The following is a 24,638-nucleotide window of genomic DNA, read 5'->3' on the forward strand; positions in this document are numbered from 1 at the left end:
AACTCACTCATCTCCCTCCACGCCAAAGTCCCTCAAATACGCCGCAACAACCGCTCCCCAACCGCCCACATTATCGTCCATGGCGGCAACGTTGATATCGCCACCCGTCGTGTCATAGACCAGATTGGTTGTCGACTTGCCGCCGAGTGAGTACATGAACGTCGAGACGGCATCGCTGAGAAAAATCATATTGAGTTGGCAGATCCCTCCGTACTTGTCACAGTTCGCATCCTGGAACTTGTTATCGTTCATCCCGTTAAAGAAAACCCACAGCGCCGACCCATGGATCACGATGTCGGAGCTGCCCGCAGCGTGATGTGCCCAGGCGCGGAAACACTGCCCGTTGCCATCTGCATCTTGGTCGGCGCAGTTGCTAAACGTCGGGTCGCCGTACGTGGTATTAGGTCTGGATATCTCTTTGTCAGGGGCTCCATCAAGTTGCAGACTCTCATACCGATCGATTGACTTACGTCCACGGTGCAGGCGCATAGTTCGGCTGGCCAGTGCCTTGCCAATACGGACTCTCCGTCTGCTGCAGGCCAATGTATACATTTGACGCCCTGTTCAGGTTATATTGGTACAGTGCACAGTGCTCGAATGAGGTGCCGACCAGCCACGTGGGCTGTGTGCTTTCAATCAGGGCGCCCCGACCAACGGCAATGTTCTGCGTCGTGCCGTCTTCGAGGCTGTGGTCGGCTACCCATCCCCATAGGTTCTCTGCGTACAAGGAGGCGGAGTTGGTGACGTGGAGGAGTGCGAAGGCCGCTTTGCACGTCGACGTGTCGGCGTCTGTGCATTGCGTGTTTACTAGGGTGTGCTTCGATCCGCCGACGCGGAGGACTGTATTCCAGACTCCAACGTCCCCGGGTTTAGTGCCAGCCATGTTAACTTGCATCAGGATGGCGCCCGGCAGGATATCGGATACTTCGACCAGAATGTCTAAGATCTGGGCAACCCCCTTTTCGCCTGGTTTTCCTACCTGGACGACTGGTTTGGGATCATCTGCGTTCTTGAACGTGGACCCGTTGCCGGTAAAGACACTCAGGAGTTCACCGACTAGGCGAGTGCCTGGAGGTATGTAGATTGTCTCCTCGGTCACGTAAATGCCTTGTGGGACCAAGATGATCTTGCAACCGGCATGCTTCTTTAGAATCGCATTGATATTGGGTCCGTCATTGTGTGAGTCTAGAAACATTATGAGTTTGCCGGCATCTCCGTCAAGGTGGAATGTACTTACTGTCTCCAAATACAGGATACTCTGAATCGTTGGTGAGACTAACAACCTGACTGATCTCGTATTTCTCGTACTGCGGCGCGGGCATTGTGAAGTATTTGTCATCCGAAAGCAGCGCACTCGGCCGATCAATCTCATATAATTTGCCGCTCTGGTAGTTCTGGGGGTTCTCGTTGCCCATCACCCAAGTCTGGCCAGCCGGGACCGAGTCCTGTAGCAACGTGTTTCCTTCAGATGACTTGACGGCTGTTGTCCCACCGTCAGTCTGAAAGTTGTCAATAGTAAGCGACCCCTGTCCAGTGCCCGAGACATAGGCATTTACTCCAGCTTCGCAGTTGTTAATGGAAGAATCCACTAACGATACCGCTCCGGTGGCATTGCCCGACATGTCGATGCCATACTTGCAATTGGCAAACGTGATGTCCTGGAAGGTGGCAACCCAGACGGTGTCGATCTTGATGCCAGTGTTGCAGCCGTTGAAACTGAGGCCTTTTAACTCATACTGCTGGTTCTTAAGGAGGATCCCGATGGCACCTCCTGTGAAGCTCTGTGTCCGCGTCAGTTGGTTAGTACACTGAAGCAACTATGTTTCTGGAGATATGCATACACAATCTGCAATGATGATGCCAGAGCCACCGCGCTTCATGGTGATTCCCAGATGTTTCGAGTCCTGGGGCATCTTGATCTGCACATTATTCATGGAGCAGCCCTGCGAGACGGACCAATCGATGGCGGTGATACCCGTGTCTGTACTTATCTCCGAGGTATCAATGATGATATTCCGAATGGACATGTAGAAGTTCTTGGTAGCAGATCCATTCCCTTGGTGCGTGTCATAACCATTGATGACCGGATCGAAACCCAACGCAGGGTCAGCGATGAGCGTAGGGCTTGGCCAAAGTCAGTTCCAGTCACTTGAACGTATAGGTAGTAGGTGAACGAACGGATCAAGAGGGTCACCAATCAGATAAGTCGATACGAGCATCTGAATCGAGGCTTTGATTCGGTATTTGCCTGGCGGGACATAAACATAAGCTGGCAGTGTCGTGACGGTATTGGCAGTCCGATTCCAAGCTGGCATTCATTAGCAAAGCCGAAAAGTCATGTCGACGAGTCGAGTCCCCAACCATTAATAGCAAAATTGAAACCCTCGGTTGCATTCTCAACACCAGTGTTGTCCGCGCCATACTGAATGACAGTTCGATAGTACTGAAAGGTCTCATCCACAGCCGTGGGTGTCGTCCCGTTGTATTGGATGGCAGCTCTCCACCAAGTTTTCGGACTGCTTTCGACAGGGCCTGAACAAGAAGTCTCTCGGGTGTTGAGGCTTTCGAAAGGCGTGGGATGTTCAGAGGGAGGATGCGCTAAAACGACCGCTAAGGAAACCAGCAGAGTCCCAGCTGCGAGGAAGTGGCGGGGCAACATTGTGTAACGATGGGATATTCAACGGCCGTAGGGCTGAGATCAAACAAGCGGGTACCCTAGTTGGTTATAGTACCTTTTAATTCGTACATGAGCGACAATCATAACTCGAATATAGACAACGACGAGTTTCTAATGTCTGTATCCAAACAACGCAACGATGCAAAGCTCGGCCGAATTGTCGTTTCTGTTCCTGAAGTGCCAATTTCATGTGGGTAGGGCAAAGTTGTCTGGCACCAGTCAAGCCTGTGGAATCGAGTCACACAGGTTCGACCGACTTTGTGGATGACAGCACTCGTGAATGACAGCAAGCCTGATGCAGCCTCGAGTTGTTGGCTGCAGGATCGATGGGTGCCACGGTTGGGATGCTGGCCAGCTGATAGGGTAATAATAGCACCCAACCAAAACCTCGCCCAATTTTCTTCTGAATAACTCAGACCTGAAGATGCACTTCTAGGCTTTGTTCTGGCACTATGCCGGTTTCTACAAGGAAACCTTGAATCTTCAAGCTATCAAGCCTTGGGAAGGTGGTTTCATGCCACTCAGTAGAGCAACATGGAACAAACACGCCAAGTTTTGACAACTGAAGCAACGATTCTGCAATGATCTTGCATTCGATTGGACAATGTCCATCTATTGGTGAATATGCTTTCTAAACCAACTTACAGCCTGGTCCTCCGCACGCGCGCCCAGCTCAGCCTGCTTCGGATCCCTCGGATCCCCTCTTACGGCAAACCCGTGTTTAGCTCCATCGTAGACCACCACCTCATGTGCAATATGCTCCTGAGCCCCAAGAATTTGCTGCAGCATTACCATTTTCTCTCTTCCTAAAAACGCGTCGTCCGGCCCGTTAGCGACACTCAACGGCCGTTTTACAGCCACGATATCCTTGGGCACTGAAATCAACGACGGGTGAGCCGTGAAAGCGCAGTCAATCAGCGAAACCTTCTCGCCAATATTCCCGTCATCGTCCGACCCTGGCGGTGTCGCGATTTGGTTCTCGGGTAGGTCCTTAGCCAGCAGCACAGTATAATACCCGCCCCAGCAGAACCCCGCGACGCCGATTCGAAGGCGTTCCACTGTCGCGAACGGCGCGGGGCTGCTCCTCAGATCCTGGAAGAACTTGATGATGCGCGGCCTTGTGACAGCCTCACGAGTCCAGAAGCCGAAGGGGAGGAGGGCCGACGCGATCCTGATTGCCCACCATGGTTTCAGTACGAGCGTCGTCCACCAGTCGGGCGAGGGGCTGCTGAGGCCATCTATTATAGTGAGGATCCAGGTATTGGGGGCGGCGCCTTTTACGCAAGATTGAGTGTTACTATTGAAAACAAACATCTGATAAATGTAGCATTTCGCGGTGCTAATAAGGATAACAAACCGTTCATGAAATCGGGCAGATAGACTAGGAACTCTCCTCGTTTGGCGTAGTTGTCGGCCAGGGCGCGGCTGTTTTTCAGCGTCCAGCCGAAGGCATCCGGGATGATGACCACGATGCCCTTCGGCTCCGTACCCGCCTCGGGCCAGGCAACGTAGCTCGGTAGGCCATGGATCGTCTCGACGGTACCTGTTAATTCGGCGTCGCCCCGGAGCGTGCCCTTGAAGCAGTCTTGGCAGAACCCCGTGGCTGACATTGTGGTTGTGGAAACGTGGGTCGTGATGGGGGATAACTATGTACCCAGTGCTCGAGTTGGATCAACAGTGGGAATATATATACAACGCAGCAAACCCCAAAACAAGCCATGCAAGTGCGCTTGGGCATCGTATTAAATACCTTGATCGGTTACCTTGATATTCCTAGCCCATGTGATGACGTGCTAACATGCAGACGGCCGCAGTTTGTGGTCGTCTCATATGTGCTGAATTACTTTTCAACACACTAAAAGGTCCCAAATCCAAAGGCTGGAGCTTGTGAGATGAATGGGAAGGCATACACAATGTAATTATTCGACCATCCTCAACGGATAACTCGTCAAAGTCGGCATTTTTGTGCCCCAGACACTACATTACAAGCTCAGCACACAGTACCTAGGTTACTTATCACATGTAGCTATTAATAGGCGACACGCTCAAAGTGTGGAAACATCAGACGAACATGTGAACTCGAACGTTCCTACTTTCAGTATGTTTGCTATGTTAGTCATTTGAATTACCTGGGCTGGGTGTTACTATTGGTCTAAGGTAAAGTGCTATGTTCGTGGTATTTGTCTGTTACGCGCCTAAACGACACTAGAAACCAACAGTTCCTGCTGCAATTCCCGCTTGGCACACCTAGGTAAATGCATTATAGTGGATAGACGGCAGAAATTTGTGTCTCCTCGAACCGATTGCGCATTGAGTCATCGTCTTACCCTACCGATTTCTTATTGCAGTCACGACCAACTCACCACGTTTCACAAAATCTCATTCATAGCCAGGAGTCACGCAGCCCCTGTAAGCATTCTTGACGTCTCATTTCCGAGGATTTCATTATTCTCCAACGCTGTCCGCCGGCCCTTAAACCGGCACCATGGTTAGCAACACATTCCCAGCTCGGTAACACTACACTAACTTACATACTCAGGTTCATGCAGACGCCTCTAACTTCGTCATTGGCGTGACCAAAGATCAAGCCTACGAGCAAGTGCTAATGCAAGCCGAGGGTCTCTTCGATGGTCAAAGAAACTGGGTTAGCTAACCTTGTCGTATCTCTAAATTTCCCCACAGTTGCTCATAATTAGTATGTAGGTCTGGTATGTAGTCGCCCTCTGTGCCATTTACTCCTCGCATCTCGTATATATCTAACACCAACTCAGCAACCTATCCAACGCAGCCTCCCTCCTCTGGCACGCCTACAAATCCCTTCCTTCGCCGAGTAACCAGGTGAACTGGGCAGGTGCGTGCTTCTGTCTTCATCGTCACTATCACACAACTGCCCTCATGCCATTTATCTCACCTTACCTTATCCCATCTAACAATCACACCCAGGCTTCTACACCCTCAATCCCCTCTCTCCTTCTCCCCAACTCATCCTAGGCCCCTTTCAAGGTAAAGTCGCCTGCCAAACTATCGCCTTCTCACGGGGCGTATGCGGCGTCGCGGCTGCGACGCAAACCACGCAGCTCGTACGCGACGTCGATGCGTTTCCGGGTCATATCGCCTGCGACGGAGATAGTCGGAGCGAGATTGTCGTGCCGATCGTTGTTTCTCAGGAGGGAACAGGAGAGAAGAAGCTGGTGGCTATTATTGATATCGACTGTGCGGTTTTGGATGGGTTCGACGAGGTGGATAGGGTGTACTTGGAAAAATTGGGGGGTTTGATTGGGAGGAGTTGCGATTGGTGGCTTTGGTCATCTGGGGATAGATTGGACTGCTAAGGAAGTCGAGTCTGGGCGAGACAAAAGCTTGACGAGTATTAGGGGCTTGAATTCTTGGGTTGAGTCCACTTGGCTTTCCCTTGTACGCTGAGGATGACTTGAAAGCTTCATATAACTTGAAGCAACAGCTGATGAGACATGCTGCGTGCTAACAGGTTCAAGAGAACACAGTGTGCTTGGATTTATGAGAACCGCGGTAACAACGCTTCGGTCACAACGTATGCTTATTGCTTCACACAATATTATCAAGCTACGGTAGATTCACACCGCCCTCTAACTCGGCACATTATCCTCATCAAACCGCACTTTCCCTTCGCTGATGTCAGGGTAAACATCAAACCTCCTCTGCCCCGAAAGGGGGATCCCCTTCCTCGTCTCCTCAATCCTGGCCCCATCCAGCTTCCAGCTTACAATAGCCTCCTTCTCCTCAGCCTCAACCAGCACCGTAGCCATAGGATCCGTAATCAGACTATGTCCCCACGCGTGGTAGGTAGCCGTCGTGTCCCTTGCTGGACTGCACATGGCCACGTACAACTGGTTGTCCATGGCCCTAGCCTGCCCCTGCAGCCGCCAGTGCAGTGGCCCTGTCGTGGTGTTAAAGGCGCCCGGGTAGATCAGCGCGAAGCAACCCTTGCGCGCGGCGATGGTGGCCAGCTCGGGGAACCGCACATCGTAGCAGATGGCCACGGCGATCTTCCCGTACTCGGGCAAGTCCACCAGCGTCACCTTGTTTCCGGGGGACAGCACGTCGCTTTCGCGGAACGTGATTTTGCCCGGGATGTCGATGTCGAAGAGGTGCACCTTGCGGTGGCTCGCGAGGAGCTTCCCGTCGGGCCCGAAGATCAAAGACGTGTTGTAGTATTTTTTGCTCGCTAGGTCCGGGTCGGCTTCCGGGATCGAGCCGCCGACGAGATAGGCGTTGGCTTCGGCTGCCATGGACGACAAGGCATGGTACGATGGCGACTGGTCTTTAGAAGGAGGGCTCGGGAGCAGCGTCTCGGCGTACGAAGGGAAGTAGTCGCAGCCGTAGGGCGAGTTGAAGCACTCGGGCAGCACGATAATTTGGGCGCCGCCCTTTGCGGCTTCGAGCACTTTGTCGCGCGCATGCGAAAGGTTGGCCGTCTTGTCCGCACCGCTGGCAAGCTGGATGCATGCCAGCGTCACTGGCTTCTTAAGCGGGGACGAGGTTGAGGTCGCCATGGTTCTTCTTGCCAACTGTCGCAGACCGGGAAAGAGACAGCAAGTAGAGGAGGATAATGATGATGATGATGATGATGATGGGAAGGATTTGGTGAAGAGACTCAAGATCCTCAGGAAATGTCTCATGGTGGTAGTCGCATCTCGTCGTCGGAGTGTATTGGAAGCTAGATCGGCGGTTGGAGTCGATTGGTTGGGGGACAATGGAGGGGTCGTGGGGTCGTTGGAGACGACACTGGAAGTTGGGAGTGGCTATCGGCCTTTAGCGGACCTGGCGCCGACTTGGCTAGTTAATTCGGGACACTAATATATTCAGGGCCGAGATACGAAGACACTTTGAGCATGCCAGCACGAAACTTGGAAGTCGAGCAATGTTTGTTCATGTATTGAATTTGTTATTGATCAATTGGTGGAAGACCTCATACTATGTCTAGGAGTTTGAATGGTTTTTGGCTGATTTTCGTCCGCAGATAGAGTGCCTACCGATCCGTATTTTTCATAAGCTCATGTATGTATTTGCTTTTTTCATATAATGTTATCATGTTTTCATTTCCGGGTTAAGCCTTTGTAAATTACGTAGTTCCCAGCTTATTGATTCAGAGCCTGCTTGGCAAAGTTGGGAAGGACGAAAGCAGCCTTGTGCACCTCTGAGTTGTAGTAACGGCAGAGCTTAGCCTCCTCCTCAGGGGACCACGATCGCTGCGGCGTCTTGACGTCTCGGCTGGCATCCTTGCAGCAAACCATGAAGCCGATCTGACCGGAGGGGTAGGTAGGAATGGTGGTGAAACCATACTCTGCCACTGGGAAGACTTCTGCGCAGTCCTTCTTGATCTGCTTGATCAGGTTCAAGTGAAGCCATTGACTCTCAGCTGCAGTAGATGGTTAGCATTTTCCCGAGTGATCTCATTGAAGTAGAATGGAGAAATTGTTTGGTGACCAATCAACCCCGCAATGGCTTGCAATGGCCGATGGCTATTAATCCAAGCTCATCTAGGTGGTTCTTTGAAAGTTTGCAGAGGGCTCAACAATGAATTTCACAAACCTTGGGTGGTAATGACACCACCATCGCGGAGTGCGTCAAAAAGGAGCTGGAAGTAGGGCTTCTGGAACAGGCTCTCGGCAGGACCCTCTGGATCAGACGAGTCAGTGATGATGACGTCAAAGGTGTTCTTGTAGTCATCCAGAAATTTGAATCCATCACCAACATGCACCTTGGTCTTTGGGTGCTTGAAACCCTCGGCCATGTTGGGCAAGTACTCCTTGGAGAGACGGATGACGGCCTGGTAGCAGAGTCAGTAGAGGTCGAGCAGCCATAAACCTCGATGCATAACCCACCTCATCAATATCACATAGGGTAGCCTCCTCGATACACTCGTGCTTGACGACCTCGCGAAGGACACCACCGTCACCGCCACCAATGACCAAGACCTTCTTGGGGTTGGGGTGGGCGTTCATGGCCAAGTGGGTGATCATTTCCTGGTACGAAAATTCATCGTACTCGGTGCACTGGATGACGTTGTCCAGGACCAGCACGTTGCCGTGCTTCTCCGACTCGAAGATCAACACATCTTGGTACTTGCTCTTCTCGTGGTGCAGAACCTTCTTCACCTTGAGGGTCATGGCCTGGCCTGCTCACAAATGTCAGATGGCTTCATCTAGCTGGGCATGACTCGCTGATTTATAACTCACCTGCCCACATCTCAGAGATCTCTCTGAACCAGCCATCTAATATGGAAAATTAGCAAGTGTTGAGCAACAGTTTTGACTCAGTGGCTTAGAGAGCCATGGAAACAGGACGTTGGGCCCTGATAAGGAGGACGCATTATGAATGGGATGATTGTGAGGGCCTCCTGTGTAAGAGATGATGCGGCAACATACCCTTGATTGTAGGGTGAGTAATCTCGCTCATCTTGTTGGGTATTGCTAGTCTTTCTTTACAAGAATTATTACGCTGAATTTTGATTGAGAAATGCTCTACGTTCAGAGAGATATTCTTGTGGAAATGGAGAGAATAGTTTGGGTTATGGGTCCTGTGTTGCTGCGGCCCAAGGATGTGCCCTTGAAAATTTTTGCGACTGAGCGAATAACCGCCCAAAGCCGCGAAGCTGCCTTTACCCGCCATTTCTAGGAACTGGCAATTTGAGGAGTGGTTGTATGGGGAGCAGACAAGTCTAGTGTAATACTGTGTCGACTAACAATCGGCTGTTCCCTCTTCACATTTTGAACGCTCCAACCAAAGGACAACCTGACGGCAGAGTCCGATGCGCAACAAGCGACGAGATTTTAAGAAAAAGTTTCCTCACATCGGGTGTTTTTGGAAATAAGAAAGTTTCAAATGTTGGCAGTCCGCCGCAAGTGGCCTGGCAATTTGAGGTTGTACGGCGACTGTTCTCATACGCAGCTTACTCTTCTGGCGCCAACTGTGAATAAACAACGGGCACTCCCCGCCCGGCTATCGACTCTGACTCCGCCCAACCGATATTTATCAACAGACTCAAGTTCATCGGCACCGGTCCGACGTCGCACTTCAAGCTGCCCCCTTTCGAACACAAGGGCAAAAGCAAGACGGAGGACTTGTTCATCTTCTCTTTCTCGACCTAACTCTACTGCACCTGCGGTATTCACATCTGCATCTCCCCGCGCCTTTTCTACCAGCTACCCCGCCATGGCTGCCACAAAGATTGATGGCACTGCTATCGCGAAAAAGATTCGTGAGAGGCTTGCCGCCGAGATTGTTGATAAGCAGAAAATCAATCCAAGATACAAGCCATGCCTCAAGATCATTCAAGGTGTGCAATGGTCCCCCGAATACTTTTGATACTGTCAGGATCACCATACTGACTCCAATTGTCCCGAATAGTTGGTGATCGATCTGACTCTAGTATGTAACAACCCCAGATGACCCCGCCATGGCTGTGTTGTGACTAATGATCGCGCAGCAACCTATGTTCGCATGAAACTCAAGGCTGCCGAAGAGGTATGTTTCCAACTGTTGTGTTGTGCAGCATCCGAATGTAACAGTGTTCTCATCTTGACAACCGTGATGTATAAAGGCCAACATTAGCTGCGACTTACTTCACTACCCTGAGTCCATAACCGAGGCAGAACTGCTCGCAAATCTCCATATTTTCAACCACGACCCCAATGTTCACGGTATCCTCGTGCAGCTGCCGCTTCCCGAAGGCATTAACGAGTACATCGTCACGTCTGCGGTCGCCGATGAGAAGGATGTCGATGGTTTTGGGGTTGCTAACATTGGTGAGCTCGCCAAGAAGGGCGGCCATCCGCTGTTCGTTCCCTGCACGCCAAAAGGCGTCATGGTCCTGCTGGAAGAGGCGGGAGTAGATCTCAAGGGGAAGAACGCCGTCGTCCTCGGCCGAAGTGATATCGTTGGGAGCCCAGTCAGCTATTTGTTGAAGAATGCGGACGCAACCGTCACCGTCTGCCACTCTCGGACACAAGACCTCGAGGGGTACTTACGCAAAGCTGATGTCGTCGTAGCGGCGATTGGCAAGGCTCAGTTCGTCAAAGGAGAGTGGTTGAAGCCTGGCGCAGTTATCATCGACGTTGGCACGAATTATATCCCGGATCCATCAAGGAAGTCGGGCCAAAGACTGGTTGGAGATGTGGACTTCGAGGCAGCTGCGAAGGTCGCATCCTATATCACGCCAGTTCCAGGAGGCGTTGGTCCCATGACGGTTGCCATGCTGCTGCAGAATGTCGTCGACGCTACTTCTATGTACTTTGAGAGGCAGAAGCGGCGCCGTATTGTACCCCTGCCCCTGAAGCTTCAGGACCCAGTGCCTACTGATATCGAAGTCTCGAGAGCACAAGCACCCAAGCAGATCACGCGGGTTGCCGAGGAAGTTGGAGTTTATCCCCATGAATTGGAACCTTACGGTTCATACAAGGCGAAGGTCGACCTCAGCCTTTTGAAGCGTCTCGAGCATCGTCGTAATGGTCGCTATGTCGTTGTCACTGGCATTACACCTACACCTCTGGGCGAAGGCAAGTCGACGACAACGATGGGCCTTGCTCAAGCTTTGGGAGCTCACCTGGATCGACTGACCTTTGCCAACGTCAGGCAGCCCAGTCAGGGTCCTACCTTTGGAATCAAGGGAGGGGCAGCAGGAGGTGGATACAGCCAGGTCATCCCCATGGACGAGTTCAACCTTCACTTGACTGGAGACATTCATGCCATCACGGCGGCCAACAACCTCTTGGCTGCTGCCATCGAAACCCGGATGTTCCACGAGAACACGCAGAAGGATGGCCCCTTGTACAAACGATTAGTTCCTGTGAAAAATGGCAAGAGGCAGTTCGCCCCTGTTATGTTCCGACGGTTGAAGAAGCTGGGCATTGAGAAGACGGACCCGAACGAGCTCACAGAAGAAGAGGTTCACAAGTTTGCGAGATTGGACATCGACCCCGAGACCATCACATGGCGAAGAGTGCTCGACGTCAATGATCGCCATCTACGTGGCATCACCATCGGCACGGCCCCAACGGAAAAAGGACAAACTCGAGAGACTGGCTTCGATATCTCGGTGGCCAGCGAGTGCATGGCTATCCTGGCAATGAGCACCGATCTGGCAGACATGCGAGAGCGACTTGGTCGCATGGTCATTGGAAGTTCGCGATCTGGAGACCCTGTGACTTGTGATGATATCGGCGCTGGAGGCGCGCTAACGACATTGATGAAGGATGCTATTAAACCCAACCTAATGCAAACTTTGGAGGGAACGCCAGTCTTTGTCCACGCAGGTCCCTTTGCGAACATCAGCATCGGGAACAGCTCGATTCTGGCGGACAAGATGGCCCTAAAACTGACAGGTACCGAGTCGGACGAAGATCATAATGCCAAGGCAGGATTCGTCGTAACCGAGGCGGGCTTCGATTTCACTATGGGTGGAGAGCGTTTCTTCAATATCAAGTGCCGGGCATCTGGCCTCGTGCCTGACGTCGTGGTCATTGTCGCCACCGTGCGCGCGCTCAAAGTCCATGGCGGCGGTCCACCGATCACCCCTGGTGCTGCTCTCAATTCCGTCTACAAGCAGGAGAACGTTGAGATATTGCGCAAGGGTTGCGTCAACCTCGCTAAGCACATCCAGAATGCAAAGACCTTCGGCTGTCCGGTGGTAGTGGCTATCAACAAGTTCTCCACAGATACCGATGCCGAAATCGAGGTTCTTCGCGAGGAAGCAGTCAAAGCCGGCGCGGAGGACGCCATCCTAGCAAACCACTGGGCGGAGGGAGGCAAGGGCGCTGTCGACCTTGCCAAGGGTGTGATTGCTGCAAGTGAAAAGCCCAAGGATTTCAAGCTGCTTTATGATTTGGATGGCAGCGTGCAGAGCCGCATGGAGGCCATTTGTCAGAAGATGTACGGAGCATCTGCCGTCGAGTTTAGCGAACTGGCACAGACGAAAGTCGACACGTACACCAAGCAGGGCTTTGGTAACCTGCCTATTTGCGTTGCAAAGACGCAATATAGTCTGTCCCACGACCCTGACCTGAAGGGTGCTCCCACAGGCTTCACGGTGCCGATTCGGGATGTGAGAATGGCTGCTGGTGCTGGATATCTGTGAGTGCCGCCCTTATCACGCTTGGCTTGCCTCAAAATGCGGACCCTGCTAATATGTGAAAAGATATGCCCTTGCAGCAGATATCCAGACCATCCCCGGTCTACCCACTGCGCCGGGATACCTGAATGTCGACGTAGATACCGAGACGGGTGAGGTAGACGGGCTGTTCTAGACGTGTGGTTATAGAGGGGAGAGTGGCATGAAACAGCAATGACTGTACCAACAAAAACAACTCAACTAATATACTCGGCTCTTCAACCTAACGAGCACTAAATAGGGTATCGAAGAAAAATCCATCATTTATCAACAGAATCACAATGCCGGAAAATGAGTGTCGTCGCAAATCAGATAGCTGAAAAATCTGGCACGTGAAGATAGAGCTATGCTTCGCGGCTTTTTGGATACCGGTAGTTATTCTATTTTTTTTTAAAAAACCAACTGTGGACAGATGTCATAGACTGCATGAATACACTTACTCAAACCACGAAAGCAGTGAATGCTACGAACCAATGGCTTATGGTCATCTGGATCTTTGAGACACAGACGCATCTGCTAAAGACGTCCACTATTCTTAGCATAGCTGTCAGTGGTTCTGTCAAACAAGACAAGACGCACCCTCATGGCATGTGGGCCGCTAGGGGCGGTCCGCTTAGACAACCCAGATTTGTCCTCGTGAAACGCACTCGCATTCGCCAATTCCAACTGTGAGGGATGGCACTGTGCCAAAAATACCACATTAAACCGACTAGCCTTAAAGGTAGGGACTTAATTAGTGGCAATAATAACAAACAAGCTGGAGAAGGCCACATTAATCATGGATGGTTCAGATTCCGCGCATGGGGTTTGACTAATAGTACGTCGCCAGCAGTGATGATGAACCGCGTTGCTAGTGTCCAAAAGAGCTGGCAAAGCTGGCACGTATGCTGTGCCTTGGCTTCAAATTATCGTCCTGGTTTCCCGTATTGCGCCTTTCAATTGGACGTGCTATGTAGCAATTTCTAAGAATCCGATCCGACGCAAGATTGTGGCTAATCCCTACGCTTAATGGAGGCGGGAACTATTCCCATTCGTTAGCTGGGGGCGAAGGCAGATCGAACAATCTATTGGAAGCATGGCGCATGGCAGATGACAGGCAGACAGACTTGTAGGCGAGCTCTACACTCTTCTACGCTACGATGCTGCAGAACCTTTTGATTTTGATTTTGACTTTATCCGTGGCCCAGTGACAAATACGCCAAGGCGGAAAGGGTAGTCTGACAGATATTCCCGTGATATTCCAGATGCCGGCTGAAAAGGCGTGGCGGCATTCGTCATTGACTGCATACCGCGTATCTTGAGACGATGAGTGAGTGAGGCCTTCCAGAAGTATTTACACGGCAACTAAATTTTCAGCTACTTTACCCCCAGTTTTTCTTCAATGGCGTGAAATCATACCATTCTCGTGTCTTGAACAACGCTTGCAAGTGGGTTCAATATCTTGGGTCATCTCCGAAATTTCTCAAGATTGGGATTTAACAAGTTGAGACTTGAGATCAAGAGGCGTGCTGGAAAACTACGGAATACGTGAACGGCCTGATGTTCGTAATGACCGTCAGCTCAAAGCCTGGCCGAAACAGACTAGACGTACAGATGTGAGGTTGCAGTCTGATCAGCTCCTCTTGAACCCATTCCCCTGTTCTCCGAGCCATTAAACGTCGCTGTCTGACATCGGTCCGCCGTTGACACCCCTTTTATGTGCTTTGGAAGATGGGATGATCATTGCTATGAAAGAAAGTTCAGTAGCAGCAGCAGCAGCATGGCGACATGGTAGTCGTGGTTAAGCGATGCAGTGCAGGTTCGATGCATTTCCATGGGGCATCTCGGTGAAGGGAGGATGACACCCTTTCTTGGCCTGTCAAGCTGCAACAAGTCGTCGCATTTTTTCCATGTCATTCGTCTCCGAACACCCCTGCTTACCCGAACTGGGAAAGCTTTCGAGACCCACTTAGTTCAACACGTTTCAACGTGGGAAGCCGAATTCCAGCAGAGTTCACGACCGAATGACTCGCGTGAATTGCGGGTTTGGCCGTCATAGTGTAAATACATTATCGATTTGATAATTGCTGCATATTCATAGGAGCCAGCAAAGCTTCATGCATGTGCAAGAATCTGCAAGTTCACCTGCCGGATATTCCAAGGTATCCTTGCAACTCGTCTGAGTCCTCGCGTATGCACTCTGCGGTGGTGATGAGACATAGCCGGGCCAGTAACACGATACAATTGGTAGCGGCGAGCTGGGGGCGAGGGGGGAGCTTGGGTTGTATACTATGTCTAAGGCTCTGATTGACTAGGCTGCCACAATGTAAGTTGTTTGCTTGCAATACAGTCTCTGTATCTAGATGATGTGTATCCCCCAAGGTCTTCATCAACCAAACCAACGATGATGATGATGGCGGGATCCATTAGCCCGAGCGGCAGCCAGGGAGGGCGAGGCACAAATTACTTGCTTGCACGTCTCATACTGCAAGGAGTCGGCCGTAAATGATGAGATTATCCAATGGGCATGTATTTAGAATGATGGCATCACAAACTTGTGCATGTGAACAACATCTAGGCGAACGTGTGGAAAACCTAGGACCCTTGCTTGCCTGGATGGATGGTCGAAGGACTGATTGATGACTGCAGCTTGCACACTTCAAAGCTCGCATTATTCCGTTTTGATGGCCAAACGGCAGCTTCGGCCCCCAGAAATCCCAATGCCCCGCTTTACTGTTCTAAATTCTTCTCAGAGACCTTGACGGTAAATCCTTTTAGCAGGTTGTCGGGAAGTTTGAGGAGCGTGCGTGCAAGCAGTTGTGATATTTCGTACTATTTTCGGCAAGCAGATCGGTTCGCTATCTCGGCGATGGAGACTTATCAAATGGAAAAAGCCGCTTTTAAGCAGAGTGCACAAAATGCTAGTCCTAGAGGCTCCACACCACATGTTGCTAGTAAGCATATTCGTCAAGGCTGCTCAGACTGCTACTGCATCGTTGAGGCACGGCTTCGTGATGGCGCCGAAGAATACTGCACAAGTCTCCCCAACTCTGGCCAGCTCCAGATCTTTGGCCTTGGATTGCTGCCGATCCCTCTCTTGGCCGTGACCCTCCCAACTCCTAAGGACTGCAGACCATAATTGCCCCCCATCTTGAACCATTGCCTAGTCTATGTAACCATGTCAACATGCTCGTCGTAGGCCCTGTAGGCCTGCAAGGTACCTGGGTTCGCACCGTGCCAAATAGGAACCACAGTTGCCTACCTTACTTTACGTCGGGTGCTCACTGGGCAAGGCTCTGGGGGCGGCCGCGCTCTCTCTCTCTCTCTTGCTCATTCAAATGTCAATCAAAGCGAGTCTCCTCTTTTAATCCTACTTTAGCTGCTGCTGGCAACAACCTTACCTAGGGACTGCATCTTTTTGCTAGTCGCCTCTAGGGATCTTCTTTCCTTCTCCCGTAGTCTTCTCTTTCCTCCCATCGAGCTTCAGAGCGCAGTTGTCGTCTTCGTCGCCGTCGCTGCTGTCGTTATTTACCATTACTTATTTGAAGTGCTGTACTGTTGCCAGAGTTCAATTGAAGCATACGAGATTGCCGTTCAGCGCCTCATTCCTTATTCCGTTGGTTTCCAACACCAGGAGTATCGCGAAACCCGCCGATTGAAGCTTAAGGTTTCTGCCCTTGTCTGATCCCCCAAGGTTCTCTGAGTCGCGAAACATTAGAGCCTGAGGAACATTCGCTAGGCAGCCGGATTGGAGAAGTGCATACGACCTTGTCCTAAACCTCTCTAGACGGCGCCCTGGGAGCTTTGGGCCATCGTTTCCTACGAAGCCGGTTGACAACGCACGGCGTCATTGCCATCCTCTTCCGCCTCGCCCGTGGAGGACTCTCTCCGCAAGAGCTAGCCTCCCGCGCTCCAATTGTTAATTTAGCGGTCGAGAGCATTTCTTGAGAGGGTTGCCATTCCGTTCTATAATCATAACTTGCACCATTACAAGGCACAAAAACGCAGACGCAAACGCAAACAAAGACAACGCCCCGACGCCGCACCCGAAGCTGTTGCGCGCATTCTGGTTGCTGCGACTCGACGCCGCCCCACGAGGGATTACTTTGAGGAACAAAAGTAACTGGCCAATTTCCCAACCGACGAAGCCATCATGTGCTTCAGCAGCAGGAAAACGAACGAGGAGGGCCTCAATCGGTCACGCGAGCTCGACAAGGTTATTCGTGCAGATGAGAAGCGGTTGTCAAGAGAGGTCAAGCTGCTACTGCTGGGTATGTACCTTTCCTTTTTTTTTAGGTGTCAGACACGTTTTCCCCCGATGTCTCAGAATGCGGCCCGCCTAACAATCGAATGTTGTGCAGGAGCCGGCGAGTCGGGAAAGTCGACGGTACTGAAGCAGATGAAATTGATATACGCCCAAGGCTTCAGCAAAAACGAGAAGCTAGAGTGGAAACCCGTCGTGTTCAACAATGTCATCCAATCCATGAGGCTTATTTTCGATGCCATGGCCGACTTTGGAATCGAGCTCGAGAACAAGGAAAACGAGGTGAGAACGTCGACCTCTGAATTTCTATTACACTATCACTTTGTCTCGTCTTTTTTTTCCATAGCTTTTTTCTTGTTCGGTTCTTTCGGGCTGTGTGTATCCATTCCTACTGGATGGGCTCAGTCCGACACTAATTCAACCAACTGCCTCGGAGCTGACCAATTATTGCGCGTAGAAAAATCAGGCATTGGTTCTAGTCGATTGTGAGATTTCGCCCACCGACACGCTACCGCCAGAATACCTCGAGCCAATCAAAGCACTGTGGAAAGATGGAGGGGTTCAGAAGGCCATTCTTAAGGGGAATGAATATGCGCTTCATGACAACTTGGCATAGTACGATATTACCACTTCTGTTCTACTGCGCTTCCAGGCTGACTGACCTTTGTGCAGCTTCTGCGATGACGTGGATCGGCTGTGGGCAAAGGGCTACATCCCCAATGACCAAGACCTTCTGCGATCGAGGTTAAGGACGACTGGCATCACCGAGACCATCTTCGATTTAGGCCAGCTTACATACCGAATGTTTGATGTTGGTGGCCAGCGATCAGAGCGAAAGAAGTGGATACACTGCTTTGAGAATGTCAATTGTTTGCTGTTTCTAGTCGCCATCAGCGGATACGACCAATGTTTGGTGGAGGACAAAGATGGCGTAAGTTCTGCTCGTCCGCCCCGCGCCACGATGCGAAACACGCCTTTCTAACTGATATGTCCCATTTAGAATCAGATGAACGAGGCCTTGATGTTGTGGGAGTCCATCGCCAACTCCCACTGGTTCACCAAGTCCGCACTCATCCTCTTCCTCAACAAGATGGACTTGTTCAAGGACAAGCTCGCAGCGAGCCCCATCACCAAGCACGGCTTCGTCGACTACCAAGGGCCCGCGGACGACTGGAAGCAGGCCAGCAAATACTTCATGGACAAATTCCGAGCGCTGAACCGGAATCCAGAGAAGGAGATATACGGCCATTTCACAAACGCCACCGACACGAATCTCCTTAAGATCACCATGGGCTCCGTACAAGACATGATCATCCAACGGAACCTGAAACAGCTCATCTTGTGAGTCAGTCTCCTGAGCCTACTCCAAGCTTCCGAATATTCTACTGCACGGCTTGCAAGTGCAATGTAGTTCGCGCCCATACCTCTCGAGCACGGCGATCCATGTCGAATTTCTTTCCTTGGCTGTTGATTGAGACTTCTTATGAATGTCTAGGGGATCACACGCGACGGAATTTGTATAAAAATATACCCACGGAGAGCCGGAGCTGAGACGTTGCAAAGAATATAGCACTGCCCTCGTTGGGCTATTCGCTTCAAGCACAAGCCAAAGCTCGATGTTCGACTCCCCCCCCCCCAACGAGGCTGGTCCCGCCTTTCGATTGTACACCATATATATATACATCATACTACTTTTCTACCTTTTCAACTATTCATCAATATCTCGGACGGCAGGCTCATGGCTACGGCAACCCCCTTATAGCGTGCCAACTTAGGCTACCTCAATACCACTATTCCCCAATATTTCAACAGTACTTCGAAGCTACTTCACGGGCGCATATATACAACAATCCTTTCCAATGCGCCAAATCGATTTTCGTCTTGATCAGCATTGGGCGGCGGCGGCATATCTCTTCTGACTTTGGCACCGTTCTCTCCTTTTATTTCATGAACCAGCGATACCTTTGCTTTTTCTAGCGATCCGGGCATGCGATGACGAATGACGGCGACGGTGGCAGTTGGGTGGGATATATCAAATCCAAGTGTGTCAATTAGGAAATTGACGTGGAGTCATTCATCCCTTACTCGGAATATTTTCAGTGCCAGGTGCCTACATTAGGGATGCTATCAACATGGACAGTTCTTTCAGGGTCAGAATCTGGTCTGATGGTGAGGCATCAACCTCGAATCCAAATTGGGCAATTCCTTCTAGCAGTTTAAAGGTTGGCATCTCTTCCGGGCCGGCTACGCAAACCAACAGGATGAATTCTGCTGAGTTGAGCGTGCAGCGCCTTCTCGGTATAGCAATTCGATTTACTCTATAGCTCGTGGCTCGCAGGTCTTCCAAACAGCGTCATCTGTGCAACGCTGCATCAACTCGGTTTACGAGCACGGCAGCCGCCATGAGGATGAGCTCTTCGGTACACAACTCCCCTCCATTTGGAGATATAGATCTAGATTTGGCGGAGACGGATATGAGGATGAAATGGCGACCGCCGCAAATGTGTCAGGTGCGAGTCGTGGATTTTCAACAAAAAAAACATGGGACATGATGGCCATGTAAGGTTAATAAGTTTGTAATAATAAACTGACTCGGCTACGTCAGTATTGGTTTTCACACGTTGGATCATGGCAGTTGCCAGTAACGATTATATCAGATACTGGAAATACTAACCTCCATTTTCAAGCACTCAACTACTCAAGTAAAAAACCCCGACAGCATCTTGCGTTGGACACACGTAGATCACTAGTATATCTGAGATGCTGCCAATATTTCAAAACACCACTCCCGCTTATTAACCACAGTTGATACTACCTCAGGTAGGCTTGACGATCGGCCATGCCCTGAAACTCCGAGCTACAACGTGATATAGTGTACTGTACTTCACGCGTTGCACGCATCCCGTGTGCTCCGGTCCAATGCTGCCCGGGAGCGCCACCTGCCGTCTGTTGTGGCATCGAATCGTGATGCACGCTGCATGTGTCCACCCTGCCAGTCATCTGTAGAGTTGCCCCCCGCAATCTGCCACGCTTTTCTGCCCTAGCGCGGGGGACTGTGGGATTGAGTTGCGGGAGTCAAAAGAAAGAAGGACAGAAGTACGATGGTAGACCAATGATGTGGCAGTCGGCTGGCATTTCCGGTACTACCGAGATTTATCCACTACCATGGGCAGGGATACGGCAGATTGTGCTTGCCCACTGCGCAGGGCACCGGGCCAACAAAGCGATGTCAACAGGGTATTTCCATAGTCGAATTGAGCGCACTGGGTCGCATTCCTTCACTTTGCTACGGGATTAAACGGCAGAAACTCATGGTCCATCTTTTTTTTGGGACCATTCTCACAAATTGCACTGCTTCAAACAGACCCTGTGGTCCAGTTAGTGTCGAATTGTTGGGAATGAATCGGAATTCACCCTAGCTTTGGACCAACAGACGATATTCAGCATCGCAACAATCGCCAACCACTGGCAGTATTTCCCAATCCAATACAACCAATATGGAGAAAGATGGTCTCGTCGGGTTGAGAGCTCCCAACGAACGGCCGGCCGAGTTGGCTGACTCGCGGAGGAGGGATCCCTCTTTGCCAGTGAAAGACACAGGCTGGTCCTCACGCATCAAGCAAAGATACCCCATACTCCAGAAAAGGCAAGGAAAAGCTCTCGTGATCACCATCCTGCTACTTCCCCTGTTGGGACTGCTCGGACTCTTGGTCCTTCGACATGGGGGTTATAGTAGTAGTGCAACCGGTGTTGGTGGCGGTGGTGGTAACGGACAGAATGCTATCACGGACGACACATACTTTTATGGACTATCTGAGCCGGTGTATCCTTCTCGTGAGTAGTGACGGGCTTGTTGATGTATTTCGACGTGTAAGGGAGGACTAGTATTAACCGTATTCTAGCGACTATGACGGGCCTAGGCAGCTGGGCTGAGTCATTGACGAAGGCCGGTGATATGGTCAAAAACATGACAGTCGAGGAGAAAGTTAGCTTGACCACTGGCACTGGAGCACCGAATGGCTGTTCTGGCAGCATACCTGCCATTACACGCCTGGGGTTTCCTGGACTTTGCTTGAGCGACGCAGGCAACGGACTTCGCGCGACGGATTTTGTGAGTGGTTGGCCAAGCGGAATACACGTTGGTGCGAGCTGGAACAGAAACCTCACCCGGCAGCGAGCTGTAAATATGGGGGGCGAGTTCAGAACGAAGGGTGTCAACGTCGCGTTGGGCCCCGTAGTAGGACCGGTCGGCAGAGTCGTTCGCGGGGGTCGTATTTGGGAAGGCTTTGCTGTAGATCCTTATCTGTGTGGTGCTTTGGCATACGAAACGGTTTCTGGAATTCAGTCCACTGGCGTCATCACGAGCACCAAGGTTTGCTTAAACCCGTGCTCTTCAAAATGGGCCTTGTTAGCTAATAAGTGGCACAGCACTTTATTGGCAATGAGCAAGAGACGAACCGAGTTCCGGGAGGTGGTGTCGAAGCGGTGTCATCGAATATTGATGACAAGACGATGCATGAGCTTTATCTCTGGTAAAAGAGTTGGTCCCTACGTTTTGTTTCCGTCTGGCTGACACATTGAACAAGGCCTTTCCAAGACGCGGTCCTCGCAGGATCGGGTAACATCATGTGCAGCTATCAACGAGTCAACAACTCTTATGGTTGCTCTAATAGCAAGACACAGAATGGTCTACTCAAGACGGAGCTTGGGTTCCAAGGATTTGTCGTCTCTGATTGGGGTGCTATGCACTCTGGTGTTGCGACCGCACTTGCTGTAAGAGCTAACCACTTTGCGTACAAGTCCTTAAGATTGAGAAGGGTCTAACAGATACAGGGAATGGATATGGTGATGCCGTCGTCGGATATGTGGGGCGACAAACTCACTTCTGCCGTCTCCAACGGCTCGGTATCCGAGGCTAGACTGGATGACATGGCAACACGGATCATTGCCTCTTGGTACCAAATGAAGCAAGACCAAGACTTTCCAGACCCTGGTGTGGGCATGCCTTCTGATTTGACGAAGCCGCACCGTATTGTGGACGCACGAGACGTTTCTTCGAAGCGGATTCTGCTAGATGGAGCAGCCGAGGGTCATGTCCTTGTGAAGAATATCAACAATGCACTGCCGCTCAACAAACCGCGGATGCTCTCGCTATATGGGTACTCAGCCAGGAACCCTGAGCAGTGGAACTACAATTCATCTGGTGGAGTTCCCGCGTGGACGTTTGGCGGCGAGTCAGCATACTTCGGAAAAGATATCTCTGTCGGGTTCGCTGGTGAAGAGGCCGAATCGCCTTCTCAAATAGCTCCGAACGGGACAATCGTGAGTGGTGGCGGCAGCGGCGCGGTAAGACAAGACCCCTACCTTCGCAGGACTACGAAACTCGGAATTAACGCTGCAATTCGTAGGCTACGCCGGCGCATATCAGAAGCCCTTACGACGCTCTAAACTCGCGGGCGTACGGGGATGACACAGCTTTGTTTTGGGACTTTTATTTCTCAAATCCCTACGTGGCCGCAGCCTCGGACGCTTGCATTGTTTTGGTGAATGCCTTCGCCTCCGAAGGATATGACCGTCCTGGCAGTCTCCACGACGACTATACGGACGGTCTGATCAAGCACGTCGCCGACAGCTGCAATAACACGATTGTAGTGTTTCAGAATGCCGGAGTTCGTCTGGTGGATCAGTTCGTGGACCATCCTAATGTTACAGCGTTGATCTTCGCACATCTTCCTGGGCAGGAGTCTGGTGAGGCATTAGTCTCGCTGTTATATGGCGACACAAACCCATCGGGCAAGCTGCCGTACACTGTGGCTCACAACGAGTCGGACTACGACCACCTTCTGGGTCCGGACTTACCGGAGGGTATCTTTGAGAATTTCCCTCAGTCCAATTTCACTGAAGGCGTCTACATCGACTATCGTCACTTCGACGCCAGAAACATCACGCCACGATACGAATTTGGCTTCGGATTGTCCTACACCACCTTTAACTACTCAAACCTGCAAATCGAGAAGAACAACACCGCCGATACATCGAGATACCCGACGGGGCCTGTTGTCGTGGGCGGACAGGCCGATCTGTGGGATATCATTGCAACCGTGACTGCCGACATCCAAAACACCGGCGATGTGGACGGGGCAGAAGTAGCCCAGTTGTACGTGGGCATCCCCGACGCGCCAGCGAGGCAACTCAGGGGCTTTGAGAAACCATTCATCAACGTCACGCAGTCAACTACGGTCACTTTTGCACTGAACAGAAGAGACTTGTCGGTTTGGGATGTCGTTGCGCAGAAGTGGCTCCTTCAGTCGGGATCGTATAGCGTGTACGTTGGCTCTAGCAGTCGGGATCTTCCATTGCGAGGCACGTTGTCTTTGTGAACTTCAAATTTGGAGCTGGGCCCTGTGCATTCCACGGGTGAGATCTAGATCTTGGGTTGTTTGTGATAACAATGGATAGATGGCTTAGACGTTTACTGGATGGTGGAGCGTGGATAAGCCAATGATTAGGGTGTCAAGGATGGGATACTCGGAAAATTTAAGGTGTAATGAGAGATGATCCGGCCTGGAAAGTTGGGCTGTAATATGGACTTGCCACTGTATATTCAGTAATTATGTTATGGTTTGGAAACGGAAGACTGGCAAATTGCCATCCTGTGACTAAGTAATAAATACAACGGGTTCGACAGTACAATTCATATTGATGACAAGTTGCCTGTAAGTAGGTAGATATGGATCTGAATTGCATCGCTGCTACACGTACAGTGGCTATAATCATGTACAGGTGGTATAGGACGGCAAACTGCCTGGCATTCCCACTAATCTGAAAAGACCGAAACAAATCTCGATGTAGCTCATCGCTACTGGGTTAAGCGGCAGAGTCATAGTAATAAGTCTTCACAATGCATTTCATCCAACTTGTGGTTGGCCCGAACACGTACGGTAGCTTAGTGGTAAACTCTGCTCTCCGTCTAGGGGCGGGTGTGCCTTCCTAGTCGATCAGGCTATATGAATGAATATTCGGCTACAAGGGTGTTTAAGTATATCTTTGTTGCGTCCGTCATGATTCAAGCCACTGCTAAAGGGAAGTCGGTGGTGTTGTCAAACTTATTTGGCACCCTTCCACCGCAAGAATATATATCCAATGCAAGTGGCGTCAGGCCAGCAGGTTGGCGAGACCTCATGCCAAGGAGATGGAAGCAGAAACAAGAACGACAGTATCTATTTGGGAAACCTGGCTCCCAAGGTCCGAGTGAACGTATCCACAGTGGTTATGGCATGGTTGTTTATCCACAATTTCAAAGCTGAGTCGGTGTTTCAATGTGTCCAACATACGTTCGCGACCTGATTTGTTGTCGATAGTGGCACTGTTATTGGGTTGCCTCCACCTCTCCCGGTAGGGATGGCATATTCCTTACAAAGTACTCCTTTGCCAGGTATTATGATGCAGCGCTGTAGCAGTAGTCCAGGTAGGGCTTGGGTACGCCGTTCGGTAGCAGGGCAGTGACGAGAGGGCAGTGACGAGAGGGCCCCAATCAATGTGCGGCTGATGTGACATACCGGTGGGGGTGA

At 51.1% G+C, this 24,638-nt stretch overlaps 9 protein-coding genes across 9 annotated transcripts; 5 read left to right on the forward strand and 4 right to left on the reverse strand.

Moving 5' to 3' along the window:
- Nucleotides 1-3: 3 nt before the first annotated feature.
- Nucleotides 4-2,659, reverse strand: BCR38DRAFT_334775 (pectate lyase superfamily protein-domain-containing protein; the record flags this gene model as incomplete). Its single annotated transcript, XM_040855345.1, has 6 exons — nucleotides 4-406; nucleotides 471-1,185; nucleotides 1,238-1,781; nucleotides 1,842-2,124; nucleotides 2,179-2,308; nucleotides 2,362-2,659. The coding sequence occupies 6 exons, from the start codon at nucleotides 2,657-2,659 to the stop codon at nucleotides 4-6; spliced, it is 2,373 nt and encodes a 790-aa protein (XP_040719086.1).
- A 276-nt stretch (nucleotides 2,660-2,935) lies between these two features.
- Nucleotides 2,936-4,437, reverse strand: BCR38DRAFT_424384 (Alpha/Beta hydrolase protein). Its single transcript, XM_040859649.1, has 2 exons — nucleotides 4,035-4,437; nucleotides 2,936-3,951 (listed from the first exon to the last, which is right to left on the reverse strand). The coding sequence occupies exons 1-2, from the start codon at nucleotides 4,285-4,287 to the stop codon at nucleotides 3,290-3,292; spliced, it is 915 nt and encodes a 304-aa protein (XP_040719087.1). The 5' UTR covers nucleotides 4,288-4,437; the 3' UTR covers nucleotides 2,936-3,289.
- A 346-nt stretch (nucleotides 4,438-4,783) lies between these two features.
- Nucleotides 4,784-6,146, forward strand: BCR38DRAFT_139060 (GAF domain nucleotide-binding protein). Its single transcript, XM_040853621.1, has 6 exons — nucleotides 4,784-4,834; nucleotides 4,887-5,165; nucleotides 5,217-5,321; nucleotides 5,381-5,385; nucleotides 5,449-5,528; nucleotides 5,621-6,146. The coding sequence occupies exons 2-6, from the start codon at nucleotides 5,163-5,165 to the stop codon at nucleotides 6,007-6,009; spliced, it is 582 nt and encodes a 193-aa protein (XP_040719088.1). The 5' UTR covers nucleotides 4,784-4,834; nucleotides 4,887-5,162; the 3' UTR covers nucleotides 6,010-6,146.
- Nucleotides 6,147-6,282: 136 nt separating this feature from the next.
- On the reverse strand, nucleotides 6,283-7,209 carry BCR38DRAFT_455666 (carbon-nitrogen hydrolase; the record flags this gene model as incomplete). The annotated part of the gene is made up of 1 exon (XM_040861824.1): nucleotides 6,283-7,209. The coding sequence occupies one exon, from the start codon at nucleotides 7,207-7,209 to the stop codon at nucleotides 6,283-6,285; it is 927 nt and encodes a 308-aa protein (XP_040719089.1).
- A 585-nt stretch (nucleotides 7,210-7,794) lies between these two features.
- On the reverse strand, nucleotides 7,795-9,115 carry BCR38DRAFT_455667 (Spermidine/spermine synthase; the record flags this gene model as incomplete). The annotated part of the gene is made up of 5 exons (XM_040861825.1): nucleotides 7,795-8,075; nucleotides 8,249-8,486; nucleotides 8,542-8,834; nucleotides 8,896-8,931; nucleotides 9,085-9,115. The coding sequence occupies 5 exons, from the start codon at nucleotides 9,113-9,115 to the stop codon at nucleotides 7,795-7,797; spliced, it is 879 nt and encodes a 292-aa protein (XP_040719090.1).
- A 197-nt stretch (nucleotides 9,116-9,312) lies between these two features.
- Nucleotides 9,313-10,087, forward strand: BCR38DRAFT_139150 (uncharacterized protein). Its single transcript, XM_040853623.1, has one exon. The coding sequence runs from the start codon at nucleotides 9,542-9,544 to the stop codon at nucleotides 10,022-10,024; it is 483 nt and encodes a 160-aa protein (XP_040719091.1). The 5' UTR covers nucleotides 9,313-9,541; the 3' UTR covers nucleotides 10,025-10,087.
- BCR38DRAFT_139138 (C-1-tetrahydrofolate synthase) lies at nucleotides 10,003-13,105 on the forward strand. The gene is made up of 4 exons (XM_040853622.1): nucleotides 10,003-10,087; nucleotides 10,146-10,183; nucleotides 10,260-12,787; nucleotides 12,852-13,105. Exons 2-4 carry the CDS (start codon nucleotides 10,160-10,162, stop codon nucleotides 12,958-12,960), a joined length of 2,661 nt encoding a protein of 886 aa, XP_040719092.1. The 5' UTR covers nucleotides 10,003-10,087; nucleotides 10,146-10,159; the 3' UTR covers nucleotides 12,961-13,105.
- A 3,851-nt stretch (nucleotides 13,106-16,956) lies between these two features.
- On the forward strand, nucleotides 16,957-18,412 carry BCR38DRAFT_334698 (G protein alpha subunit; the record flags this gene model as incomplete). Its single annotated transcript, XM_040855340.1, has 5 exons — nucleotides 16,957-17,074; nucleotides 17,165-17,349; nucleotides 17,525-17,682; nucleotides 17,740-17,998; nucleotides 18,068-18,412. The coding sequence occupies 5 exons, from the start codon at nucleotides 16,957-16,959 to the stop codon at nucleotides 18,410-18,412; spliced, it is 1,065 nt and encodes a 354-aa protein (XP_040719093.1).
- A 1,855-nt stretch (nucleotides 18,413-20,267) lies between these two features.
- Nucleotides 20,268-23,758, forward strand: BCR38DRAFT_424405 (glycoside hydrolase family 3 protein). The gene is made up of 6 exons (XM_040859650.1): nucleotides 20,268-20,901; nucleotides 20,970-21,439; nucleotides 21,496-21,599; nucleotides 21,654-21,840; nucleotides 21,901-22,413; nucleotides 22,476-23,758. Exons 1-6 carry the CDS (start codon nucleotides 20,565-20,567, stop codon nucleotides 23,445-23,447), a joined length of 2,583 nt encoding a protein of 860 aa, XP_040719094.1. The 5' UTR covers nucleotides 20,268-20,564; the 3' UTR covers nucleotides 23,448-23,758.
- Nucleotides 23,759-24,638: the final 880 nt, after the last annotated feature.

This window comes from Pseudomassariella vexata (assembly GCF_002105095.1).
Source record: "Pseudomassariella vexata strain CBS 129021 chromosome Unknown BCR38scaffold_3, whole genome shotgun sequence".
Lineage (NCBI taxonomy): Eukaryota > Fungi > Ascomycota > Sordariomycetes > Amphisphaeriales > Pseudomassariaceae > Pseudomassariella > Pseudomassariella vexata.

What these genes read in the sequence shown, in the direction of transcription:
- BCR38DRAFT_424384 (XM_040859649.1), bottom strand. Translation starts at nt 4,287, where the DNA reads ATGTCAGCCACGGGGTTCTGCCAAGACTGCTTCAAGGGCACGCTCCGG. An exon ending in TCTGCCCGATTTCATGAACG is followed by an intron (nt 3,952 to 4,034) that starts GTTTGTTATCCT and finishes CTTGCGTAAAAG; the next exon opens with GCGCCGCCCCCAATACCTGG.
- BCR38DRAFT_139060 (XM_040853621.1), top strand. An exon ending in TAACCAGGTGAACTGGGCAG is followed by an intron (nt 5,529 to 5,620) that starts GTGCGTGCTTCT and finishes AATCACACCCAG; the next exon opens with GCTTCTACACCCTCAATCCC.
- BCR38DRAFT_139150 (XM_040853623.1), top strand. Translation starts at nt 9,542, where the DNA reads ATGTTGGCAGTCCGCCGCAAGTGGCCTGGCAATTTGAGGTTGTACGGC.
- BCR38DRAFT_139138 (XM_040853622.1), top strand. Translation starts at nt 10,160, where the DNA reads ATGAAACTCAAGGCTGCCGAAGAG. An exon ending in AACTCAAGGCTGCCGAAGAG is followed by an intron (nt 10,184 to 10,259) that starts GTATGTTTCCAA and finishes TGATGTATAAAG; the next exon opens with GCCAACATTAGCTGCGACTT. An exon ending in GCTGCTGGTGCTGGATATCT is followed by an intron (nt 12,788 to 12,851) that starts GTGAGTGCCGCC and finishes ATATGTGAAAAG; the next exon opens with ATATGCCCTTGCAGCAGATA.
- BCR38DRAFT_424405 (XM_040859650.1), top strand. Translation starts at nt 20,565, where the DNA reads ATGGAGAAAGATGGTCTCGTCGGGTTGAGAGCTCCCAACGAACGGCCG. An exon ending in GCGTCATCACGAGCACCAAG is followed by an intron (nt 21,440 to 21,495) that starts GTTTGCTTAAAC and finishes TAAGTGGCACAG; the next exon opens with CACTTTATTGGCAATGAGCA. An exon ending in GTGGTGGCGGCAGCGGCGCG is followed by an intron (nt 22,414 to 22,475) that starts GTAAGACAAGAC and finishes TGCAATTCGTAG; the next exon opens with GCTACGCCGGCGCATATCAG.